The sequence below is a fragment of the Lichenostomus cassidix genome, chromosome 4, assembly GCF_008360975.1.
Source record: "Lichenostomus cassidix isolate B80296 chromosome 4, HeHo_3.0, whole genome shotgun sequence".
Taxonomy (NCBI): domain Eukaryota; kingdom Metazoa; phylum Chordata; class Aves; order Passeriformes; family Meliphagidae; genus Lichenostomus; species Lichenostomus cassidix.
Window position 1 is genome coordinate 67366351 of NC_139484.1, and position 20070 is coordinate 67386420.

Genomic DNA, 20070 nt, shown 5'->3' on the forward strand with positions numbered 1-20070 from the left:
AAAAATAGGAGATTATCACAACATTATTTATCCATATATTCAGCCGACAGAATTGTGGGAAAACTATGGTCATGATGATGTATTTATTTATTATTATTATTATTTCTAAGGACAGCTGCAAACTGTCCAAATGTACCACAAGGCTTCCACCTTTACTCCCTGATGTCTGGTATCCCTGCACCTAACAACCTGCATTCACAGAAACTAGTAAATTAAGTTTGTTCACCAGAGAAAGCAGTATGTTTTGGTTTGTTGTAGTAGAGCTGTTTCTTAAACTCAATAATTGCTATTAATTCTCATTAGATTTTGTCATATAGACCAAGTCCTAAGCAAATCTCAGGACATTTGAGTTTAAATATTATTCTTAGCCATAGAGGGCACCAAACTGCTACATTTCTTCTATATCTGCCTTCTTCTTTGATCTATGGAGCAAAGACTTCACCAAAAAACACAGCACGGGATTCTCTTCAGGATCCCTTACTTCTGAAGATTTGTGAATAATTTTTAAATGTTTTTCATATTGCCACAGAGATTCATGAAAGCTTCAGCAGGAAAAACGTCAAACTGCCAATCAAAATCATTAGAGTCTAAATTGTAACCAAATGCTCTAGGCTTACAGCAAACATTTCCAAACAAACTCCAAAAAGAGAAGGCAGCAGAACTTGCCACACAGACTGCTGGGGCACTGCATGCACTGGGACACAGAGCCTGAGAAGTATTAAGCAGCCCAGTGTTCTGCACGTAACCTTCTTGATTCTATTACAGAAACAAATCCCAAGCGCTCAATTTATACAGCACAGGTTTGCCAAGATGAGTGAACTTTCTTTAAGTTCTTGCAAACCAGCAGGGTTAGCCAGGATGTTCAATACTCTGGTAACCTGAGCACAGCAGTTATAGCCTAATGCTAAAAAACAAGCATGAGAAAACAAGTCCATGGCAAACAATTCATCCAAAAGTTACTCACTGCTGTTGGTCAGGGCCTTAGGGCATTGTCTCTCTCAATAAACAGAAAAACCTGTATCTTTGGCAACACAACTAATATATAATAAATATTCTTATGCTGTGCTATTTGCTGATTTCTGTAAAGCTTTGCCTCATTCCTTTTTGAAAGGTTGATTCTCAAAAACACTTAAATCCAAATATTAAATGTTCTCTGCATTTCTGTTCTTCTCTGATACAGCAGCTGAAACTTTCAGTCTAGCAAGATTTTGGTAATCCAGTTACTCTGAATTTCCAAGAAGCCAGTGCTTTTTCCACTGAGGAGAAAAATCCTGTTCTGTGGGTAGAACTTGGAGGTTCACTGAGTTTACTGCCTTGTCTCATTCACTTGCAAACAAACTTTAATATTTAGAAAGCTATTAATGTTTGTCTCAAGCACAAATTAATCTTCATTCAGCAGCAAAGCAGGCAGGAATGAAATTAACCCTAAATTCAGTGATTCAACTTTCCTTGCAGCCAATGTTCATTACTACCTGCTCTTGTCGGACAATGAAGGTGATGTCTTCCCCAGGCCTGACAGCCAGACTTTCTTCTCTGATGCTGATCTGAAGCCCCTTGGGAGCAATCAATGGGCACATGTGGTGTGCTAAATTCTGCTGCAGGTCCACTCCACCTTCACACACGTTAGAAACAACTTTCCTGTACCTGCAAAAACAGTGAGCAGTGGACACAGTCAATTGGAGGTAAGCAAAAGGATGTCAGCACAGGCACCAAATGCATGTGTGATTGTAGCTACTGCATTTCTCTTGGGTTCACAAACAGACAAGGATGCAAATGATCAAAGCCAACTCACAGTGCAAGTACTTTCACTGGGGACATTGCCTGCAGAAGAAAGAGGATGTGGAGCATGATGAGGATTTCACTTCCATGCCTTGGAAGAGTCTGTCTTTTCCAGCTTAGAAACATGCCTGACCAGCCCCCCAGGAGCTAGACTGTCTGCTGTCCTTTCTGCCATCCCCTTTTCCAGCATTCGAGTCTTCAGTGCTCTACACATCTTCATTCAAACCCCAAAAATCAGGAAGAAATTAGACCAAACAGCCTCTGCATTAACCCAGAACTCACTGCTTAACTGCTGCTTTCAAATCTATCAATTTCTTAAAACACTTAAAACATTTATTTAATATAACTGTATAAAAGAGTGAAAGGACTAACACTTCTAAAGTGCTAATAATGAAATAGTTGGATGTGTACAGTAATTATTTACAGATCACTTTCACACAGGTATGTTATTTTTGAACATTCTTTAAAATCAGAGTCATATTTCACTCTTTTGAATTCCCATTCTGTATATCACAGCTGTCAACCACAACCCAAAAGGCAGCATTTTCCTCAGTAAGGTAAATATACACAGAGTCTGTGATTCTATTGCCAGATTGGACATTTCATCATTTGGTTCTCATCTCCACAACCGACTGTGATGGTGTTATGATAAGCCAGAATAGATGCCAGCTGCAAGTTATTCTCAGCACAGACGTCAGACTACATTGTAGTGTATATTCTGTGCAGTATTGTTTATAGTTACTAAAGCTTTCCTTTGATTCTGAGTGTCCCATATGGACAGGAAAAGAATCTATTCTCCACAGAACTCCTCACCCCTATGGAAGTGAGGAACTTGGAAATTCTGTGAGATGTTGCCAGTTCCTCCAAGTAATTCATTGGATCCAAACTAAAAATTACTCTGAACCTAAGCAATGAGCTAAAAGAAAAGGCTCTGAATGAACATTCCTATCAGAAGTGTAACAAATAGCTACAAAATATTAAAAAAATGCTGAAAAAGACAGCTCCCCCTTTTCTCATTTTTAAACTGCTATGAACATACAAATTAATATTTTTCTTTCATTAGTCCATAGGAAGCCTTTGCTCATGCTCTAAGTTAGAACCAGAAATTTTCCATTTTCCAGTTCTTACAGTTTGCCTTACTTACATTTCACAGAATCACAGACTGGTTTGGGTTGTAAAGGACCTTAAAAATAATCTAGTTCCAAACCCCCTGCTATGGACAGGGACTCCTTCCACTAAAGCAAGTTTCCCAAAGCCCCATCTAACCTGGCCTTTTGGCACTTTCAGGAACAGGGCATCCACAGCTTCTCTGGGAAACCTCTGCCAGTGTCTCACCACTCTCACAACAAAGATTTTTTTCATAATATTTAATCTAAACTTTTCCTCCTTCAGCTTGAGGGAATTCCCCATTGTCCTATAACTACATGCCCCTGTGAAGAGTCCCTCTTCAGCTCTCTTGTAAACTCTGTTTAAGTACTCAAATGAGAATTTCTTTCAAACCCCTTTTGAGGCTGTTGGTTGAAATATTATCCCCCTCTCTGTAAGCCTCATCAAGAGAGTGAAATGCAGAATCAGCTTACCCAGTGCTGCTGGTGTATGCCTGCCCCAGCACACAGTCTTCAGGAGGTGCTTCTGGGTTAAACCAAAAGTCAGCAAAGCATTTGCTCGACTCCGACTTCAGGGGTGCAGAGCGCTCAAACCCGTAATCACTGGAAAACATCAACACCAAATGTGTGACAATCCCCACTGCACTCTGCAGTCCATTTTGGGGGGAATGAGACTACAGGTTTAAAAGTCAGTATATTTTCTCAGGGTGATTCCACCAGATGAACATACAAGTTGATGAAGCCAGTTCTGTTCTAATTTCAATGGCAGTTGTGTACACTTGGGGGAAAAACTGGTTGCAATTACTTTGTCAGTTCTGCAAAATTACCTCTCTTGGTAGCTTAGATTTTTTAAAGGTTTCCTTTGACACTGAGACCAACCATTCATTTTCTTTATTTCTCTCTTTTTTTTTTCTTTTTTTTTTTTTTTTAAGTAGAAAGGGTTTGCTTGCCTTTAAAATCAATTCAATGGAAATTTTTCAAGTCTTGATCAATAGAGAAAAACATCAGGATTTGTTCAGTCAGGTGAAACAAATACTTAAACATGGCAATATTTTTAAACAAATGCAAATGCAAAAGAAACCTGTTATTCAATAACAGGTTCCCTATTTGCTTCTATATGGCTATGTAGGGACAGGGGCAAAAATAAACCCAACTCAAACTCTAAGTAACTATTTATTAGCAAGAAGTCAAAAGGCCCACAGACAGACTCACCACAAGAAATCAGTGTTCACACATTCACAAACTTTGGATGTGAGAGCTGACGTGAAACTTCTCCCTTTAATGCACCATGATGAAATCTTCCTCTTTCGAAAGCTCCTCTGCTGGCCCATGATGCAACGATCACCCTGAATATCAAAGCACTGGACTTACTGCAATGTCACCTCCACCACAATGACCTTGTGATGTCCAGAGAAAGGCTGGTCTTGCTGCCAAGACTATAAACTTTATCAACTCTCTGATACTCAAATGTACAGGTATGGAAAGTCCTCACATCCACTGCTGTCCACTAGGTCATCACAGAGCTGTAACACAGTCTGTACTTCCAGGACACAAATCTGAAGACTCACATGAAAATTCAAGTGCAATTCAACCTGTGTTTCATGTGTGTACAACCTGTGCACAAAGCTCTATCTGGCCATTTAGAAATTTCATCTGGCTGTGGATAGGTGAATTTCTCTAAATCATTATATCTTGTGTTGGCTGTCCACCTCAAGCACCAACCATGTGGACACAGAATGAACTCTTTTCATACACACTCTACTGGTAATTGGGCAGCTGCAAGTACTCTGTCAAAGTCATTTTAGTAGTTTCTAATTTCTGAAAGACATTTCAATGCCAATATCCCAAGACACTGTTACTCTTTAGGCTCAGATCTGCATAACATTCTTTGTAAACACACAGCAGTCTCAAGAAGTGTAAAATTAGGCATGAGAACTAGCAAATGAGAGCTGGAGTAGCACTGAGCAGTATGCAAAAAATAAACCAACCCTGCAGAGAGCAAAAGAACAAATGTACTGGAAGAAGTAAAACACAATAATCAGAATGATTATGAATAAATATGACATATTCCATTTAATTAAAAAAAAACCAAAAAAAAAGCCCAACCAACCTCATATTGGTCTCTTTAATCAGTACATTTCACATAGAATTTAGCTTCCCAAAAGTGGATTTGGCCAGAGCATCAGGATTAGCACAGCCTTAGTGCATTACTGCAGAAATGGTAATGCCCAAAACAACTGGACTCCATTACATGATTGGTCCACTGAGATCCTAAATCACTTCTGGAATGGACTTTACTTATGGCAATTTATATATGAGTTCAGTATGTGGTCAGGAAGTTGGCAGAACACACGACTGCATGTTGAAATTGTTTCAATCAATATTACACACTTTGGTTTATGGAACATGCTTCCCAACCCAGCAGGACCACCTATCATTATGGCAGCCCCCCAGACATAGCTCTGCCTTTCCTGGGACACAGATCACACAGCCAAAGGGAACACAAAATCCTCTCCCCCTTTCAACTCTTGTGAAATCCACATAAGGAGACTAAGCTGTGGATGCAGCATCCAAATTCAATTTGGAAACATTTTCCCAGCTCACAGTTCTATATGAATCTGAAAGCTATGGAAAAGTTTTGTCAGTTAACGTAAGACCATGAATACCTGTAGATTTGTGAGCTCCCAAGATTCATAGTCTTCATCAGTGCACTCCCTGGGGAAGGATGGTCTGAAGTCCACCTTCACCAGCTCCCAGTCTGACCGGTAGCTGATATGTCCAAACACTCTGAACAAAAAGACCAAAAGTAAACTCTTACTGCAAAGAAATACTATACATCAGAGATTCAAAATTTCAGTCCTATCTTTTCCTTTCCACGGTCAGTTATCTGCTGAAAGGTCCCAGGTTAATTTTTCTTCCACTTTTATTCCTTTTTATGTACAACAAGTCTAGTTAGGAAACATTTGTCAATTGTATGAAACTTCACAATGAAAATATATAACTCATATAGCAGAGGCTTTTTTTCCCCTTAAAAACTATCCAGAAATTTAATCAGAAGTAATCTTTTCTAATTTGAATCAAATATTTTTGATTATTGTTTTGCTACATGAAACAGACAGAGCTCTCAGATTTTGACAGGAAGCTCAGATCAGGGAGCAAAGCCCAGGATCACCAGAATCAGTTTCAAGCTCTGTCACTCATTCCTTATGAGTTGCACTTTCTTCACTTGTTTTTGTTGCGGGATTTTGTGCTAATTTCTACAGTCTTCAGCTGGCAATGTGCTATTGTTAAACTCACAGCATTACATGATATTGTATTAATTTATAAGTAATACTCTACATCTACACATTGTGCTGGAGAACTCTAAGAGTCTCTTTTTCATTTCAGATAGTTCAAATAGCAGTGTATAACAAAAACCAGCTACAAATTCTACAATTTTTGTAGGGGAAAAAGAAAAAAGGAAATCTCATTGCTTTAAAAACCAAGCTGCACTTTCAAAGCAGCCAACATTTTCTAAGTCAGAATCTTTATTTCCAAAACAAAATGGGTAAGTATGACATCCAGCAACAAATTAGAAAGGATAAAGACTCTATTTGGGCAAAAGTAAAATGTATTTGTGGTTTGTATCAGGATTATGCGACTTACTTGCCAAAGAATTTAAGGTTAATTCTGAAGCCAACAATTTCTGTGCAGTTCATACTGCACAGAGTTCATATTCCAAGCTTTAGTATCATTCTCCAAAGTAATTCGTTCCTTTTGTTTTGCCCTCAGTTTTGTCCAAATCCAGACACAGCAGGAATGGTACAGTTTTGCTAAAAGCATTCTGCTATGCACAGTCATTTCTCTTGTCCTGAATACCAGGTTCAAAGTGGAACTGGGGTAGACCAGAAGTGGTTGATTCTCTACAGCACAGAGGCAACACCATGACACTAAGCATCTTCCATGGTAAGTGGCTGCAGAGCTCCAAAATCTACCAAAGAGGCTGAAAAATAGTTCACAGAGACTAAAGATGTACAGTGATTTCCCCCTTTCCTTTCTGGTGTCTTTGTTTCTCCTCCATGCCAGAGAGATGTAGGTATCACTAGGTTATTGCCCACACTGCTCACATTATGACTGAACAACCCATTCTCACAGCAAACCACACCACAGCAGTGCACTTAATTAAACAGAAACATGTGCATTTACTTTGTGTGTCTTACTCTTTTCTTGTAAGGCTCTGAGATTAAAGGACTTGGACCATCTAATTCCTTTCCTTCTAAAAGTACCCGTGGCTCAGCAGCAGAAGCAACACACACAGACTAAAGAATGTGGCTCAGTGCACTGGCTCTATGTGCATATAGGTGTGTGGTCCCACTTCTCTCACCCAGCCTAAGGGTTTGGTTCCTTTTTCTGGTTCAGCTGGATCCTGAGAGCTGCTGTCACCATGTAATCTCATTCACTGGTAGTTACATACTCAATAAAGTGACTACTTAGGTGGTCTCATGCTTTTTCCACAACGCCTGTTTCAATATGACTGGGTTTACCGACAGACATGAAGAGCCTTTTGCATGCAAAATATCTGCATCTCTTTTCTAAAATCTTTATTGCTCCATACAAGGTAATAACATAAGACAGACTCCACCACGAGCTTATGCAACAACTTTCCTCAGTGAATGCTTCTCTAGACATCACAAAACTTTACAGATTTACAATATCTCTTTTATTAACTCATGTATCAAGAAATATATTCAAATGCAAGTAGCCAAGTCCTAATAAAGCTTCATTCCTGCCTCAAGAAAAGTATTTTCTCCAGAACAAATGAAATTTTCTTCATTCATGTGAGCTATCTCAGGCAGATTAGTCAAGGAAAGAGGAAGAAATGAGATGGTGGTTCAAGTTCAAGGCAGAACAGAATAATGACATTCTCCTGAAAATAATCTCTGAACTATTATTAATGATCTTTGAAACCTCATGAGGGTGATTCCAAATAACTATGGCAAGGGAAGCATGTTGCTTATATATATAAATACACACACACAACCACACATACACATTTATGTGTGTCTATATAACCCGAGATTTAAAACAGCAAAATAGAGCTCAGAGAGTTAGGGAATTAATTCTGATATCCACAAAGATACCAAACAAATTATTGAGCTATCCACTTCTAAGCACCTTGGCGATAATTAAAATGATAACAAACAGCTACTACAGATTTGTCAAAACCAAATCATGTCAAACTAATATAATTTTCTCATTTTACAGGAGAACTAGCTTAGTGGATAAAGGAAACGAAAAAATCTAGCGTATTTTGACCTTTGTTAAAACCATTCCACATTTCTAGCTGACATTGTCTCAATGTAAAAAAGAAAACATCAATGTAGATAAAATCACTGTGAAGAGGAATGGGAATACATATTGAATTAAAAGAATCCATTTTCAAAAGGTAGTTATCAAACAGAGAATATTTTGAGATATGTATCACAAAGATATGATGGGTCCACAGTCAATATTTTCATTAACACTCATGGTCAAAAAAGAAAGACAAAAAATTTTGCAGGTAACACATAAGGAAGGGAGTGGACATTGACAGATGGAAGCAATGCTCAGAAATCAATAGGATGAAATACTCCAAAACCAAGTGCAAAAAGTAATCCTTGGGAAAAAAAAAAAAAACCCTAAAACAAACTCACAGCAAAGGTGGAAAACCGAAATGGAAAACAACTTTCAAATATCAAATAAAAGACTTGGGGAATTCTGTGGAACTAAAACAAGAATGCAGTGTTGCTGCAAAATAAGATTAATTCTAGGTTGTATTCAGAACTGGAAAACAGAAGACATGGAGGTAATTATTTTGATAACTTGGCACTGGTGAAGCCTCTGGAAGAATATTGTGTCTAATTTTGGATGTTATATGCATATTTACAGACCCACTAAAGATTAATTTGAAGAGGGGCAAAATTACTCATAAGCTGGTTGAAAATTTAACCAATGAAGAAAGATTGAAAGAATTGGGTTTTTCTCTGGAAAAGATAAAGCTGATAAATACAAAAAAATGTTTTCAGAATCTTGTTATGGAGTTAAGAACTGTCTTCAAAGATACCAGGGGAAGGGCAAGAAAGAGGAAGGACAAGGATCAATAAACTTAAAAATACAGCCACACTATTCTCTACTTCCTTCTCCTCAGTACTGGTGAGGCTACATGTGAAGTACTGGCTCCAGTTCTGGGCTCCCCAGGACGAGAGAGATGGAAAGACTGGAGGGAGCTCAACAAAATCTGTGAAGGTAGGGAAGGGGCTGGAACATCTCTCCTAAGAGGAGAGGCTGAGAGAAGTAGGACTGTTCAGCCTGAGTAAGAGAAGGCTCAGGAGAATGGTCAGTGTCAATAAATACCTGAAGGAAAGGCACAAAGAAGATCCTCTGCTAGGATTGGAGCCACATCTTCAGTGGTGCCCAGTGACAGGACCAGAGACAACAGACTCCAAATTAAACACAAGAGGTTTGCTCTGAACATCAGGAAACATTTCTGCTGTGAGGCTGCACTGTTACAGGTGCCCAGAGAGGTTGTGAGTCTCCACCCTTGGAGATATTCAAAAGCCATCTGGGAACAGTTCTGTGTCATTGGCTCTGGGTGGGTTTGCATGAGCAAAGGCATTTGACCTGATCTCCTCCAGAGGTTACTTCTGACCTCAAGAATTTTATAATTCTAGAATTCTGTGAAAATAGTGATAAAAGCTATTGAAATTGTTTATTCTCCCTTAGAGAATCAGAAAATATCAGGATTACATTGCCCAGTTCCACAGCCTACAATGATAGGAAAAAGCATAGAAATTATTCTAGAAGTTTTGCAAATTCTACTAGGATGATATGGAGGCTATGGACAAACCATTTGTGCCTACAGCAAAGTCACTGCTTCTGTTGGTGAACTGTAACATTCTCTTCTGTGGATTTGTAGCAGAAGATAGAAATAACTTTTGTGTCTGTCGGTCCAGCCTCTTGAAAAAAACAAGAAAAGAAACAACAAAAAAACCCAAAAACTCATTTCCATTACAGCTGTTCTGATTCTACAGACTGAAGACCACGTTCTCACAGAGCAGAGTAACTAACTGATCCCAACATTCTCTGGCTTAAATAAAACCTGAAGATTCAAGAAAGTGTTCCAGTACAGTCACAAACTCCATTAAAAATGCAGCCATACAGCTTTGCAATTCCTAGGGTAAATTTCCCAAGGAATCCAGCACTTTACATGCCTTCACTTTAGCAAACTGTTTGAAAAAACAGGCTAAATCACTATTAATGCTGTAGCTGCAGTAGCACATGTTGCTCTGTAGGCAGTAGAATTTTGCAGATATGCACATTTAAATGTACTGCTAAATATCACTAGAATTAAAAAATAAAAAGTAGTTTTCAAAGTAACAGAGGCATGTATTAAGTAGGATTCAATGGATTAGACAAAAATATGAGCTACTATAAAGCAATTCATAATAGCAATCACAATATAATTACTCAGGTGCAAAATATATATGATGAATAAAATCATATGAATGAAAAAACTGGAATGGTGCAGCAAGTACAACTGATGACTAGAAGTTATATATCAAGATGATAGCAATTCATAAGCTACTAAAACCTTCCTCTTGATTAACTATATTTCATTAGAAAGCCATCAAATCAATTCTGTTGAAACTATAAAAGATGATGCTGTGATAAATAATTTTTGAAAGGAATTCCAATTACCTTGGAGATTAATTTACTTTTATTTGCAAGAATTTAGGATCCATTATTTTAACTTCAGTGTTTCTGTTGCCATAACAACTTCATACATTTGTTCCTAGTTCATTTATGAGCACATAATTTTTTAATTTGATTGCATCATTTGATAGGTAAGACAGTTTAATGCCGTTTTTAAGCTAACTCATTTAAACTATTTGCTGGAGGATTGCTGGTTATTTCTGTTCCTGATAAAGCTCATAATCAGGCTGAGTTAATTTAACAGAAATTATATGCAATGATAATCTTTTCCAGTAAATTCTATTCAATAGACAAGAGCACCTATTCAATAAATACTCCTTGTTCAGATGAGCAGTAGTAGCTGTGTCATCTTCTGTCTGTGTGTGTTTTGCTTTACTCAAGAATACCTGAGAACCCTCAAAGACCTGAGAGTGGGGGGAGTGATCCTGCAGTACTTTCCCACCAAGGACACAAAGGTCACATGGGGAATTCATGCAGATGTTTAATGCAGCAACTAAAACTGTGCAAGTTTTGCAGTTGTACTGAAGACTAGTGATGACAGTCGTGTGATGCACAGTTACTTTTCTTTGAAATCAGAAGCCTCTTTCATTCTAGACTCACTGCTTTAATCTTCCAAGTGCTGCACTGGCTTTTGCTTTCCTCTGTGTGAGTTTGCCATCATCTGTGACATTCAAAACAGGACCCAGTAGCTGTACTGCCCTGCTGGCACACTCTGCTAACTTTACGTGGCATTTATGGGTTGAACAGGGCCTCTAGTTTTGTTGGAAGGGAGTTCAAAAGTATAGAGCTGCTGACGTAACACCTAGGATTTGAATCAGGGTCAATTGAGGGCCCCACACAGAGGGGACATGAGCAATCTCAAGGGCTCCCTCTTGGATAATATGTCTAAATTCCTCAGGACAGCACCTGAGCCAAGATGTTCAAAACACAAACCTGAAATTCTTTACAGATCTGAACCTCAATAGCTAACAGTGAGTGTATGACCAAGCTGGGAAAGGAAACCACACTCTCAGAGATGCTAGTAAATTATTTTAACAATTCTTTCTGTCTCCTATTCTTTTAAATGGAAGCAGTCACAGAGCTTTGTTAAAAATTATATTTATAAATCATTCCATATATGAGGCTTCCTTTCCTGTAGTAAATAATATTGGAAGGAAATACAATGACCAGTGAAATTACGGTTGTGTGAAAATATTTAACTCTCAGATCTCCCTGATAACTTTTATAACACAACTGCAATTTCAGATTAAATACTCTCAATCCACTTTACAGTTCACTAGATATCAGAGGCTATTTACATTAAAACAGCAGCATCTTTCTGAGTTATCTTCTACATGAAAGGATTAGTTAAAGGTGTCTTTTCAATTTACTTTGCTTCACATAGACCTTGACTACAATGATGACAACATCCCTGAAAAAGCAAATAAATGAAACAATTTTCTTTTTGTTCTGCCTGTTGTAGCTCATATTATTAGAGTGTCTTTAAACACACAGCAAGACACATTCCAAAATCTGTGCAGAAATTACCAAGCTGAGTGAAATGATGAGATTGTGGCATGGAAGGATGTACTTTAGTGTAGCCACTGCCAACAGGCAGTGCTCTCCTTAGCTCACAGGAATAATGTCATTAATGAAAGATTTTCCAAGGGTATATTGGTTGGCAGAGCAGGTTAGCTATGGCTGTTTACTACAGTGATATTTAAAGCCTGCTATTTTCAAAAGAGAAAATGGCAAGTGAATCTTTATTAGATGTGTTTTCTTTCCAACAGTTGTCTTTGCTTCCTTTACACCATTGTAAAATCAACAAAAACCTAGATAAGTCAGAGGGCTCCTTCTAGTAAAATGGACGAAAGTAATGTGAGATTCAAATTGCAGTCTGTTACACATCAAGATTATAATTCAGCATATTTTTCTAATTCCCTGAAAGAACATAACAGAGGTCACATTTCAGTGGCCTTCCTAAATTGCAACTACAGAAATGATGAATGCTTCCATGTGCAAAAGTAGACACCTGCCTACATAAAGCAACTGCACATACAAAGTACTTGTGTATACAGGAGATCATGTGCAAATATGCTGAGACATTTATGATTTAAATGCCTTAAACTACAAACACATGCATATACTTAATGCACTAAAGAGAAGAGTAGGGTTTCTTGATTGGGATATTTTTTTTCTTTTTTTTTTTTGTCTGCCAAAATGAAAAATGAAGGGAGGAAACAATTTAGTTGAAATCCGACCAAAATATGTTTTTTCATTGTTTCCTCCTCCCATAAGCTAATAATTGCCATTCATTTTGTAATGCCAAAATGTCTTAGTTTTAGCTCTGCTGGGCAAAAAGAATGGAAATGAATGCTTAGGTTCTGAGAAGTGGTAGGGAGGAGCAAAATGAGGGCGTTTCCACTTTATCCAGAAGTTTGGTGATTCCATGATATTTGTGAATTACCTCAAACTACATGTACTGTTGGCTGTTATTGATGTTGCTAAAGGTGAGGCTGACATTTCTAGCAGAATTAATAGTTACAAAGATCCAGATGGCTCTACCTAGTATCTAACACTTGTTAATATTCAACTGATTCTGAGTAAGTTTAAATTAGTGTATCTTCCCGTTTCCATTATCATCCAGGAACCCAAAAGGAACACAACAATCGGCATTCAGGACAGCTCTGCAGTTCAGAGATGTCATAAAGTTCCCAGCAGCATCCAAAGTTGTTATTCTATGAGACATTACAGAAAAATAGCCCTCTGGAAAAAATACAATTACCCACAAGGAAGATTTTGATTCTACCTGACATAAAGAAAAGCAGTCCTTTTATGTAACCTCTTGCTGGCCTTTTAAAAGGGGCTATGGTCTGCAGCACCATGGTTATTGTGCCTACTGGGTTTGCACTGCAATCTAAATAACCTGGTTTGGGAAACACTCCCAGAAGCTGAAATGTGATTTAGAAGCAATTTTAACAGGTTTGAAGCTTTCATTGCATTAACTATTTCCTCTGAAGAGGAACATCAATATTTCAGACACACACAAATTTTTCCTTTTACACTGAGTTAGGCCATTACTCAACCCGGCATTAGCAAGTAATTTTTCACAAATATAAATTATTGTTAAGTATAATACTGAGTTGCAGTAACTTTCGTTCGTACAGAATTTAGAACAAAATAAAACCTACCAGTCCATGCACTATTTTGATGAAAATAATTTAGTTGAGAAAATTTCTTAGCAAATCTTACTTATTCATTCAGCAATAAATACTGGATTTGAGCTGCTCATTAAGAAGCTGATTTTTACACAGACCAAGTTTCCTAAATTTTATGAATACTTTATAGTTTATCTTTCCTAAAGTCCTAACTAGGTCTCTTTAGAAATGGATTTTTACACAGAATGTTTCCTAAAGTTTTTGAATACTTTACCACCAAAACTCCTAAAAATCTTAACTAGGTTTTTTGCAGAGCACAATGGAATAAAATATATTTTCCTTGGCATTTGTGTGTACATATCTTGAATACTGCAGGGGATTTGGATGAATGATTTAGATTAATGTTGACTGCAGATGACAATTGATTTTTATGAAAACTTTTGACAAGTCAACATTTGGTTTTCTTTGTTTGCGAGAAAACACAAAACTTTCTGAAATGAAGACTTGAGGCAACCAGGTTCACATTTTCCTATTTCTTCAGTAAAGCTTACCAGACCACTTCATTTTGGAATGGAAAACAGTCATGAGCGACATTCCTCAGGGGTCAGTACTGGGACTGGTGCTGTTTAACACCTTTGCTGGCAGCATGGATGGTGGGATTAAGTGCTCCTCAGCAAGTTTGCCAATGACACCAACCTGTGTGGTGAGGCTGACACACTGGAGGGAAGGGATGCCATCCAGATGGACCTCGACAGGCTTGAGAGGTGGGCCTGAGGGAACTTCATGAAGTTCACAACAGCCAAGTGCAAGGTCCTGAACCTGGGTCAATCCCAAGCACAAACACAGGCTGGGTGGAAGAATGAGCTAAGAACAGCCCTGAGGAGAAGGACTGGGGGGTGTTGGTTGACAGTAAGTTCAATGGGCCAGCATTGTGGGCTCACAGCCCAGAAAGACAACTGTCCTGGGCTGCATCCAGAGCAGTGTGGCCAGCAGGCCAAGGAAGGGGATTCTGGCCCTCTGTCCCCTCTCATGAGACACCACCCATAGTGCTGCATACAGCTCTGGGGCTCCCAACATAAGAAGGATGTGGAGCTGCTGGAGCAAGTCTAGAGGAGCCCAGTGAAGATGATTAGAGGGCTGGAGCACCTCTGCTGTGAAGTCAGGCTGAGAGAGGTGGGGTTGCTCAGCCTGGAGAAGACTTTAGGGGCACCTTACAGCACTTTCCAGTACCTGAAAGGGACCTAAAAGAGAGCTGGGGAGAGACTTTGCACAAGGGCACGTAGTGATAGGACAAGGGGGAATGGCCTCAGGCAAGATAGGTTTAGAATAGATTTACAGAAAAAATTCTTTACTGTGAGGGTGGTGAGGCACTGGCACAGGTTGCCCAGAGAAGCTATGCATAGCCCATCCCTGGAGGTGCTCAAGGCCAGGTCGGATGATGCTTTAAGCAACCTGGTCTAGTGGAAGGTGTCTCTGCCCATGACAGGGGGTTTGGAACTAGATGGTCTTTAAGGTCCCTTCCAACCCAAACCATTCTGTGATTTTGTTTCTGTGACTTTGGATAAATTAGGTCAGAACTGGAATTCAAATGCAAGTCACTTACAAGTCAGGTCAATATCCCACACACCATGCTGGAGAGTGAGAAGTCTCTCTTACAGACAGCCTGACTTCAGTGGAACCAGGACTTCACCATAACAGTCACTTTCAATACATATAAAATATTCTTTGACTCCTTTGTGAGTTTTTTCTAGGAGCTTTGAATGAAAGACTGACTGTTCCTCAGTTTTGCTGCACTTTTTCACTTATTACCTTCCCACTTCAGAATTATGCTATCTCTCCTAATTTATGCTGATTTTGACATTGCACTCTTTATTCAAAGTCTTTATTCAAACACACTCCATACCAAAGGAAAAAAATCAAATTCCTGTAAGAGTAAAAAGAGGTCCTTAGCAATGGATTTTAGATTCTTCAAGGTGAAAGAAACTAATAATTTATTTCCATTACCATTACAATTTTATTTCCATTACCATAAACTCATTAAACATGAGTTTATTTTACCATGTTCTACTTGGAAGAGAATTTTATCTAAGAAACTGGAAAAGATGGCATAGTTGATTTTTGGTTTTTTCCAAGGAGTGTGTATGAGGGGTTGACATTACTCAAAACCAACAAATCACTGTAGATTAAGTCAAGCACAACAACTTAGTACAAGAATAAGTTTTCAGAGAAAATTAACTAAGCCAGACAGAATGAGAAAAGGTCTTGACATAAAGTCAGATAGAGCACCACTGGGCTGACAACATCGCCCTGAAGGTAAAACACAGCCAAAAGCAGTGGGAGAGCCAGGGAAGCAGATACAATGGCAGCAACCAAATACACACTGCAGGTTTATTCTTCTCATTATCTTTAGATTCTGGTAGGAAATTTGCACCTGTCTTCAGGGCCAGTCTGTGATATTGTTTCATGCCCTCCATGCTCAGTAAAACTAGCAAAAAATTAAGATCCTACAAGCCTGGCATTACATACTGGAGTCAGACTCTTGTTCTGCCTTTAGAAATATACAAGTCACATGATGTTTTTTTTGGCCAATTTGGGCCCATGTATCAAATCTAGCTACAGTTTTACATATTTCAGATAGATGATTTTAAAAAGGCATCATGTTTTTCATGAGCTCTTCAGCCCATTCAAGTGGATTTTTAAACACATCTTCACAGAATCACTGCTTGTAATGACACTTAATGAGAAAAAAAAAAAGCCCAGAGCATGTAGTCATCACACATCATTTTATCTGCCAGTAGGCACAGTTTAGGATAAGCTTTTGATCTGTCTACTTCTACTGAAATCAATGGAAATCCCCCATTCAGAGGCATAAGTGTCTCTATGTGGCATATATTATACAATAAGTAAACCTGTATTTGAGAGAAGAAGATGATGGGATAATACTCTTCTTCTCAGGTCACAGATGTATAATGAAGGATAAATGGGGCAGTGGAGAAAGAGAGAAATAACCAACAGACCAAATCCACCTCTGCACAGCACAGCACTATGGACTTGGCACAATGCTTTTAAGTACATTGGGTAGGATTTCTGTTTTGCTGAGGGTCCTTTATACACTGGGCTATTAATTTATTCTTCCCTGGGGAAAATGCTACTGGTACATGTCAAAAGCAGTTCTATTTGTAACTCCTGGGAGAAAAAGGCTGTCATGAGCACAGTGAGCTCCAAGAGAAAGGATCACACAAATTGTTGCAATAGGAGCACACACAACAACCTGTGTGCATTGCCCTGAGTGCATTTCTCTTTCTGGCTGCAGGTAGCATGTGCCTTTCTCCTTAACTGGACAGGTATTTTTTACTCTCAGACACTTCTAAAATACTAGCACTTATCCTAGAGATGGAGCAAAATGTGCAGCTCAGATCCAGATGTCCCTGGCTCTTTGGAAAAAGACAGATAAACAGGAGCCTGAGTTGCAGAACTTGGTTATTTTTAACTCTATTCACAGCATCTGCCTCTGCACAGAATAAAAACAAATATTTGTTAGCACAGTGCTTGGTTACACCAAGTACTGCAGTGCTATTTGCTAGCACAACACTATCATTATTTACACTGTGAAGACAATAGATGTTTAACACTTTTGATGTCTGACTAAAAATCTGTGGAAAACAAAAATCCCCAAGAGGAAATAGTTGGGGTTTTTTTGCCTACACCTTTCAGATTTGTATTGCAGTCCTATGATTCCACTCTCCCTGGTGGTAGCTTTGCAAGATTTCATATGAACATAATACTTCTTTACAATCTGAAATACTGCAGTAAGGTAATTTCAAAGATGGGTTACATACCAGGGAGGTTCAGACATTAGTGTAAGCGTCTGAGTGACTGTGAAAAGCAAAAGCCCCTGAGTCAAGGACTGTCTCAAACATGCACAGCTGAAAATCAATGCAAGGGCATAAAGAGAGAGCCCTGAAAACAGAGGTGAAGCCAAAACCTTACGTCATGACCAGTGTCTCATCTCCAGGCTCACTAAGTAATCCATCTACAAAGACAGAAGTGCTGGTAAAATTATGTGTACTCCAGGTCTGGCCTTCATCTATGCTGAACCTGTGAAAAAAGAAGAAATGGTTTTCATTTACAACTATTGCTATACAAAGCAGAATGCACTTTAAAAAAAATCCCCTCACTACTAAAGCTTAGGATTTTCGATCACAAAATACACAAGCCTAGTATGCCTAGACAGTGCATCACATTAATGTGATCTTCTTCTCAGCAGCTTATCCAGGGATTCACATCTTTATGAGAAGGTGCAATAAAATTTCCACAACAATAAAATTTCTCAGGCTGATTAAAAACTGAGCTCTGTTAACAAACAATCTTGCTGCCTTGTAGATTCAAAAGCAAGTTAATTCACATTTCATTCCTTCTAGTAGTGTCTGAGCTATAGAGCTGTTAAGCAGAGGCCAGTGAAACATGAGGCCAACTGCTAAGATGTGGGAGGTGCAGTAATTCCAGGCTCCAAGACTATGATGGCCCTTCATGGCTGCTACTATCCACTTAAATGTTTGCAAAATATAGTGATGAATCACCAAAACATATTTCAAATGTGTATCCAAAATTTCTAAGTCAAAATCTCTTTTATCTGTGCACTTCCTCCAGGTCTTTTGGACAGTAGGTTAATGATGGCTTTCATTCCAGAAAACCAGGTACAGAGCCTAGTTCCTATTCATGTATATAACACACTTCGTCAAAAACAAAACAATTCACAAGTGATAAAGACCTCTTACATTTTTTATGCTGAAGATTAGATTTCTGTGTGGCATTACACGAGGTTATGATGTTTTGCTGCACTACCATGCAGTCTAAAACTTGGTATTTTATAACAAAATGCTTTGCAACAAACCTCTCCCACCCAAGGAGCTGAGAATGCCATTTGCTGCATTATCACCATACAACAGGATCTATGCAGACTGCAGTTAATTTGTGCATGGATATCTCAGATGAGCTGTGATTCTGCCATACCAAATTACATGGCACATATGTGCATGTAAGTCCTTTGCCTGTTGGCTCCCAGACTCTACATGATATTGCTCTTGCCAGAGCAAGTCAGAGTGATTCTCCAAATTCCCTGTGGCCCTTGGAGAGGACAGAGACTTATTGCAGTGTCTATGAACTCTCCTGACTGCACACCTTAGCCACATGTGCAACACAGGCTGAGGATCATTGATGTGTACTGCTAGTGCCAGCCAGCAGCAGAAAAACAATCATGCTAAACACAGCTCGAACTGTAAAGTTCCAGAACAGTTTCTTTAGCAAAAAATACCTCCACTGATGCAAGTAAATTTTATTATTGTTAATGCATTATGCCATGGTATGTTCAGCATCAGGAAGTAATCTCTAAGTAAACATCCAACTGCACTTTGTTAATTAATTAATGTTAAATTAAGCTGACTCCACCTGCATTTCATACATGATCACATTGAAATGCTTATCTTAAACTCTGAACTTTGCCTGAGGTCTTGAATACACAACAGCTCTACTCTAATTGACTGTAGGATTACTTGAGTATTTTCAGAGGGATAGAGGTGTCTTTGATAGCCACAATAACTCCACCATGGTCCAAGTACAAGATGTGGTGCTCTTCTTCAAAGACCTGCAAGTCAGACAAAGAAAAGGCCAGCTAAGCAAATGTACAAAACAGCTGAAATAAAATGAACAAGCAAACAAGAATTAAGAGACTTTTATGTTTTATAATGTCCACACTTAAAAGGACATAAAAGTCAGGTTAACTCTTATATTTCTCCCAGCTGTAAAAGAAAAGAAAGTTAGGCAGGTGAATCAGAAAACGTTCAGGTTCAAATCACAGTAAGATTAAACTGCCTAAAGTGATTTTAGCCCAAGCTTATATTTCTCATAGTATGCATTCTGCATTCCTTCCTGTTATATATCAGCATGTGACCCATCACCTTACTTTGGTGTTTGCCATACTCTGTGTATCCTGCAGAATAAAATGCTTTGTTGTCTAATTCTAAGAACAGTAGGAAAAGTACTTCTGTCTGTGACTTTCTCACATATTCCTCAGAACCTACAGAACTTGAAATAATTGGTGCAAGCATGTTTTATGCATTTCCCATTTCAGTAAGTTTAAGTACAAATATTATGTGATGTCCCATGGAGGCCACTCTGAGTTTGGAACCAAAATACAAGTAATATTTATTTAATGGTATAAAGGATTAAAAACTTCCTAAATTATTTCAGTTCCTTCTCTAGAGGTCATCAGCACTACTAAAATAAAAGCACTTTCCTTTTTTTACATCTAAAATCTG

General features: G+C 38.5%; 1 protein-coding gene across 1 annotated transcript in view; it reads right to left on the minus strand.

The window, feature by feature from the left end:
- SORCS2 (sortilin related VPS10 domain containing receptor 2) overlaps positions 1-20070 on the minus strand; it is a 528344-nt gene that overhangs the window by 39283 nt on the left and 468991 nt on the right. The window contains exons 13-18 of the mRNA XM_085059750.1: positions 19306-19397; positions 17744-17851; positions 5552-5672; positions 4098-4231; positions 3360-3488; positions 1473-1644 (exon numbers count right to left, since the gene is read on the minus strand). Coding sequence (XP_084915876.1) covers positions 1473-1644; positions 3360-3488; positions 4098-4231; positions 5552-5672; positions 17744-17851; positions 19306-19397 — 756 coding nt within the window. The remainder of the gene's footprint in view (positions 1-1472; positions 1645-3359; positions 3489-4097; positions 4232-5551; positions 5673-17743; positions 17852-19305; positions 19398-20070) is intronic.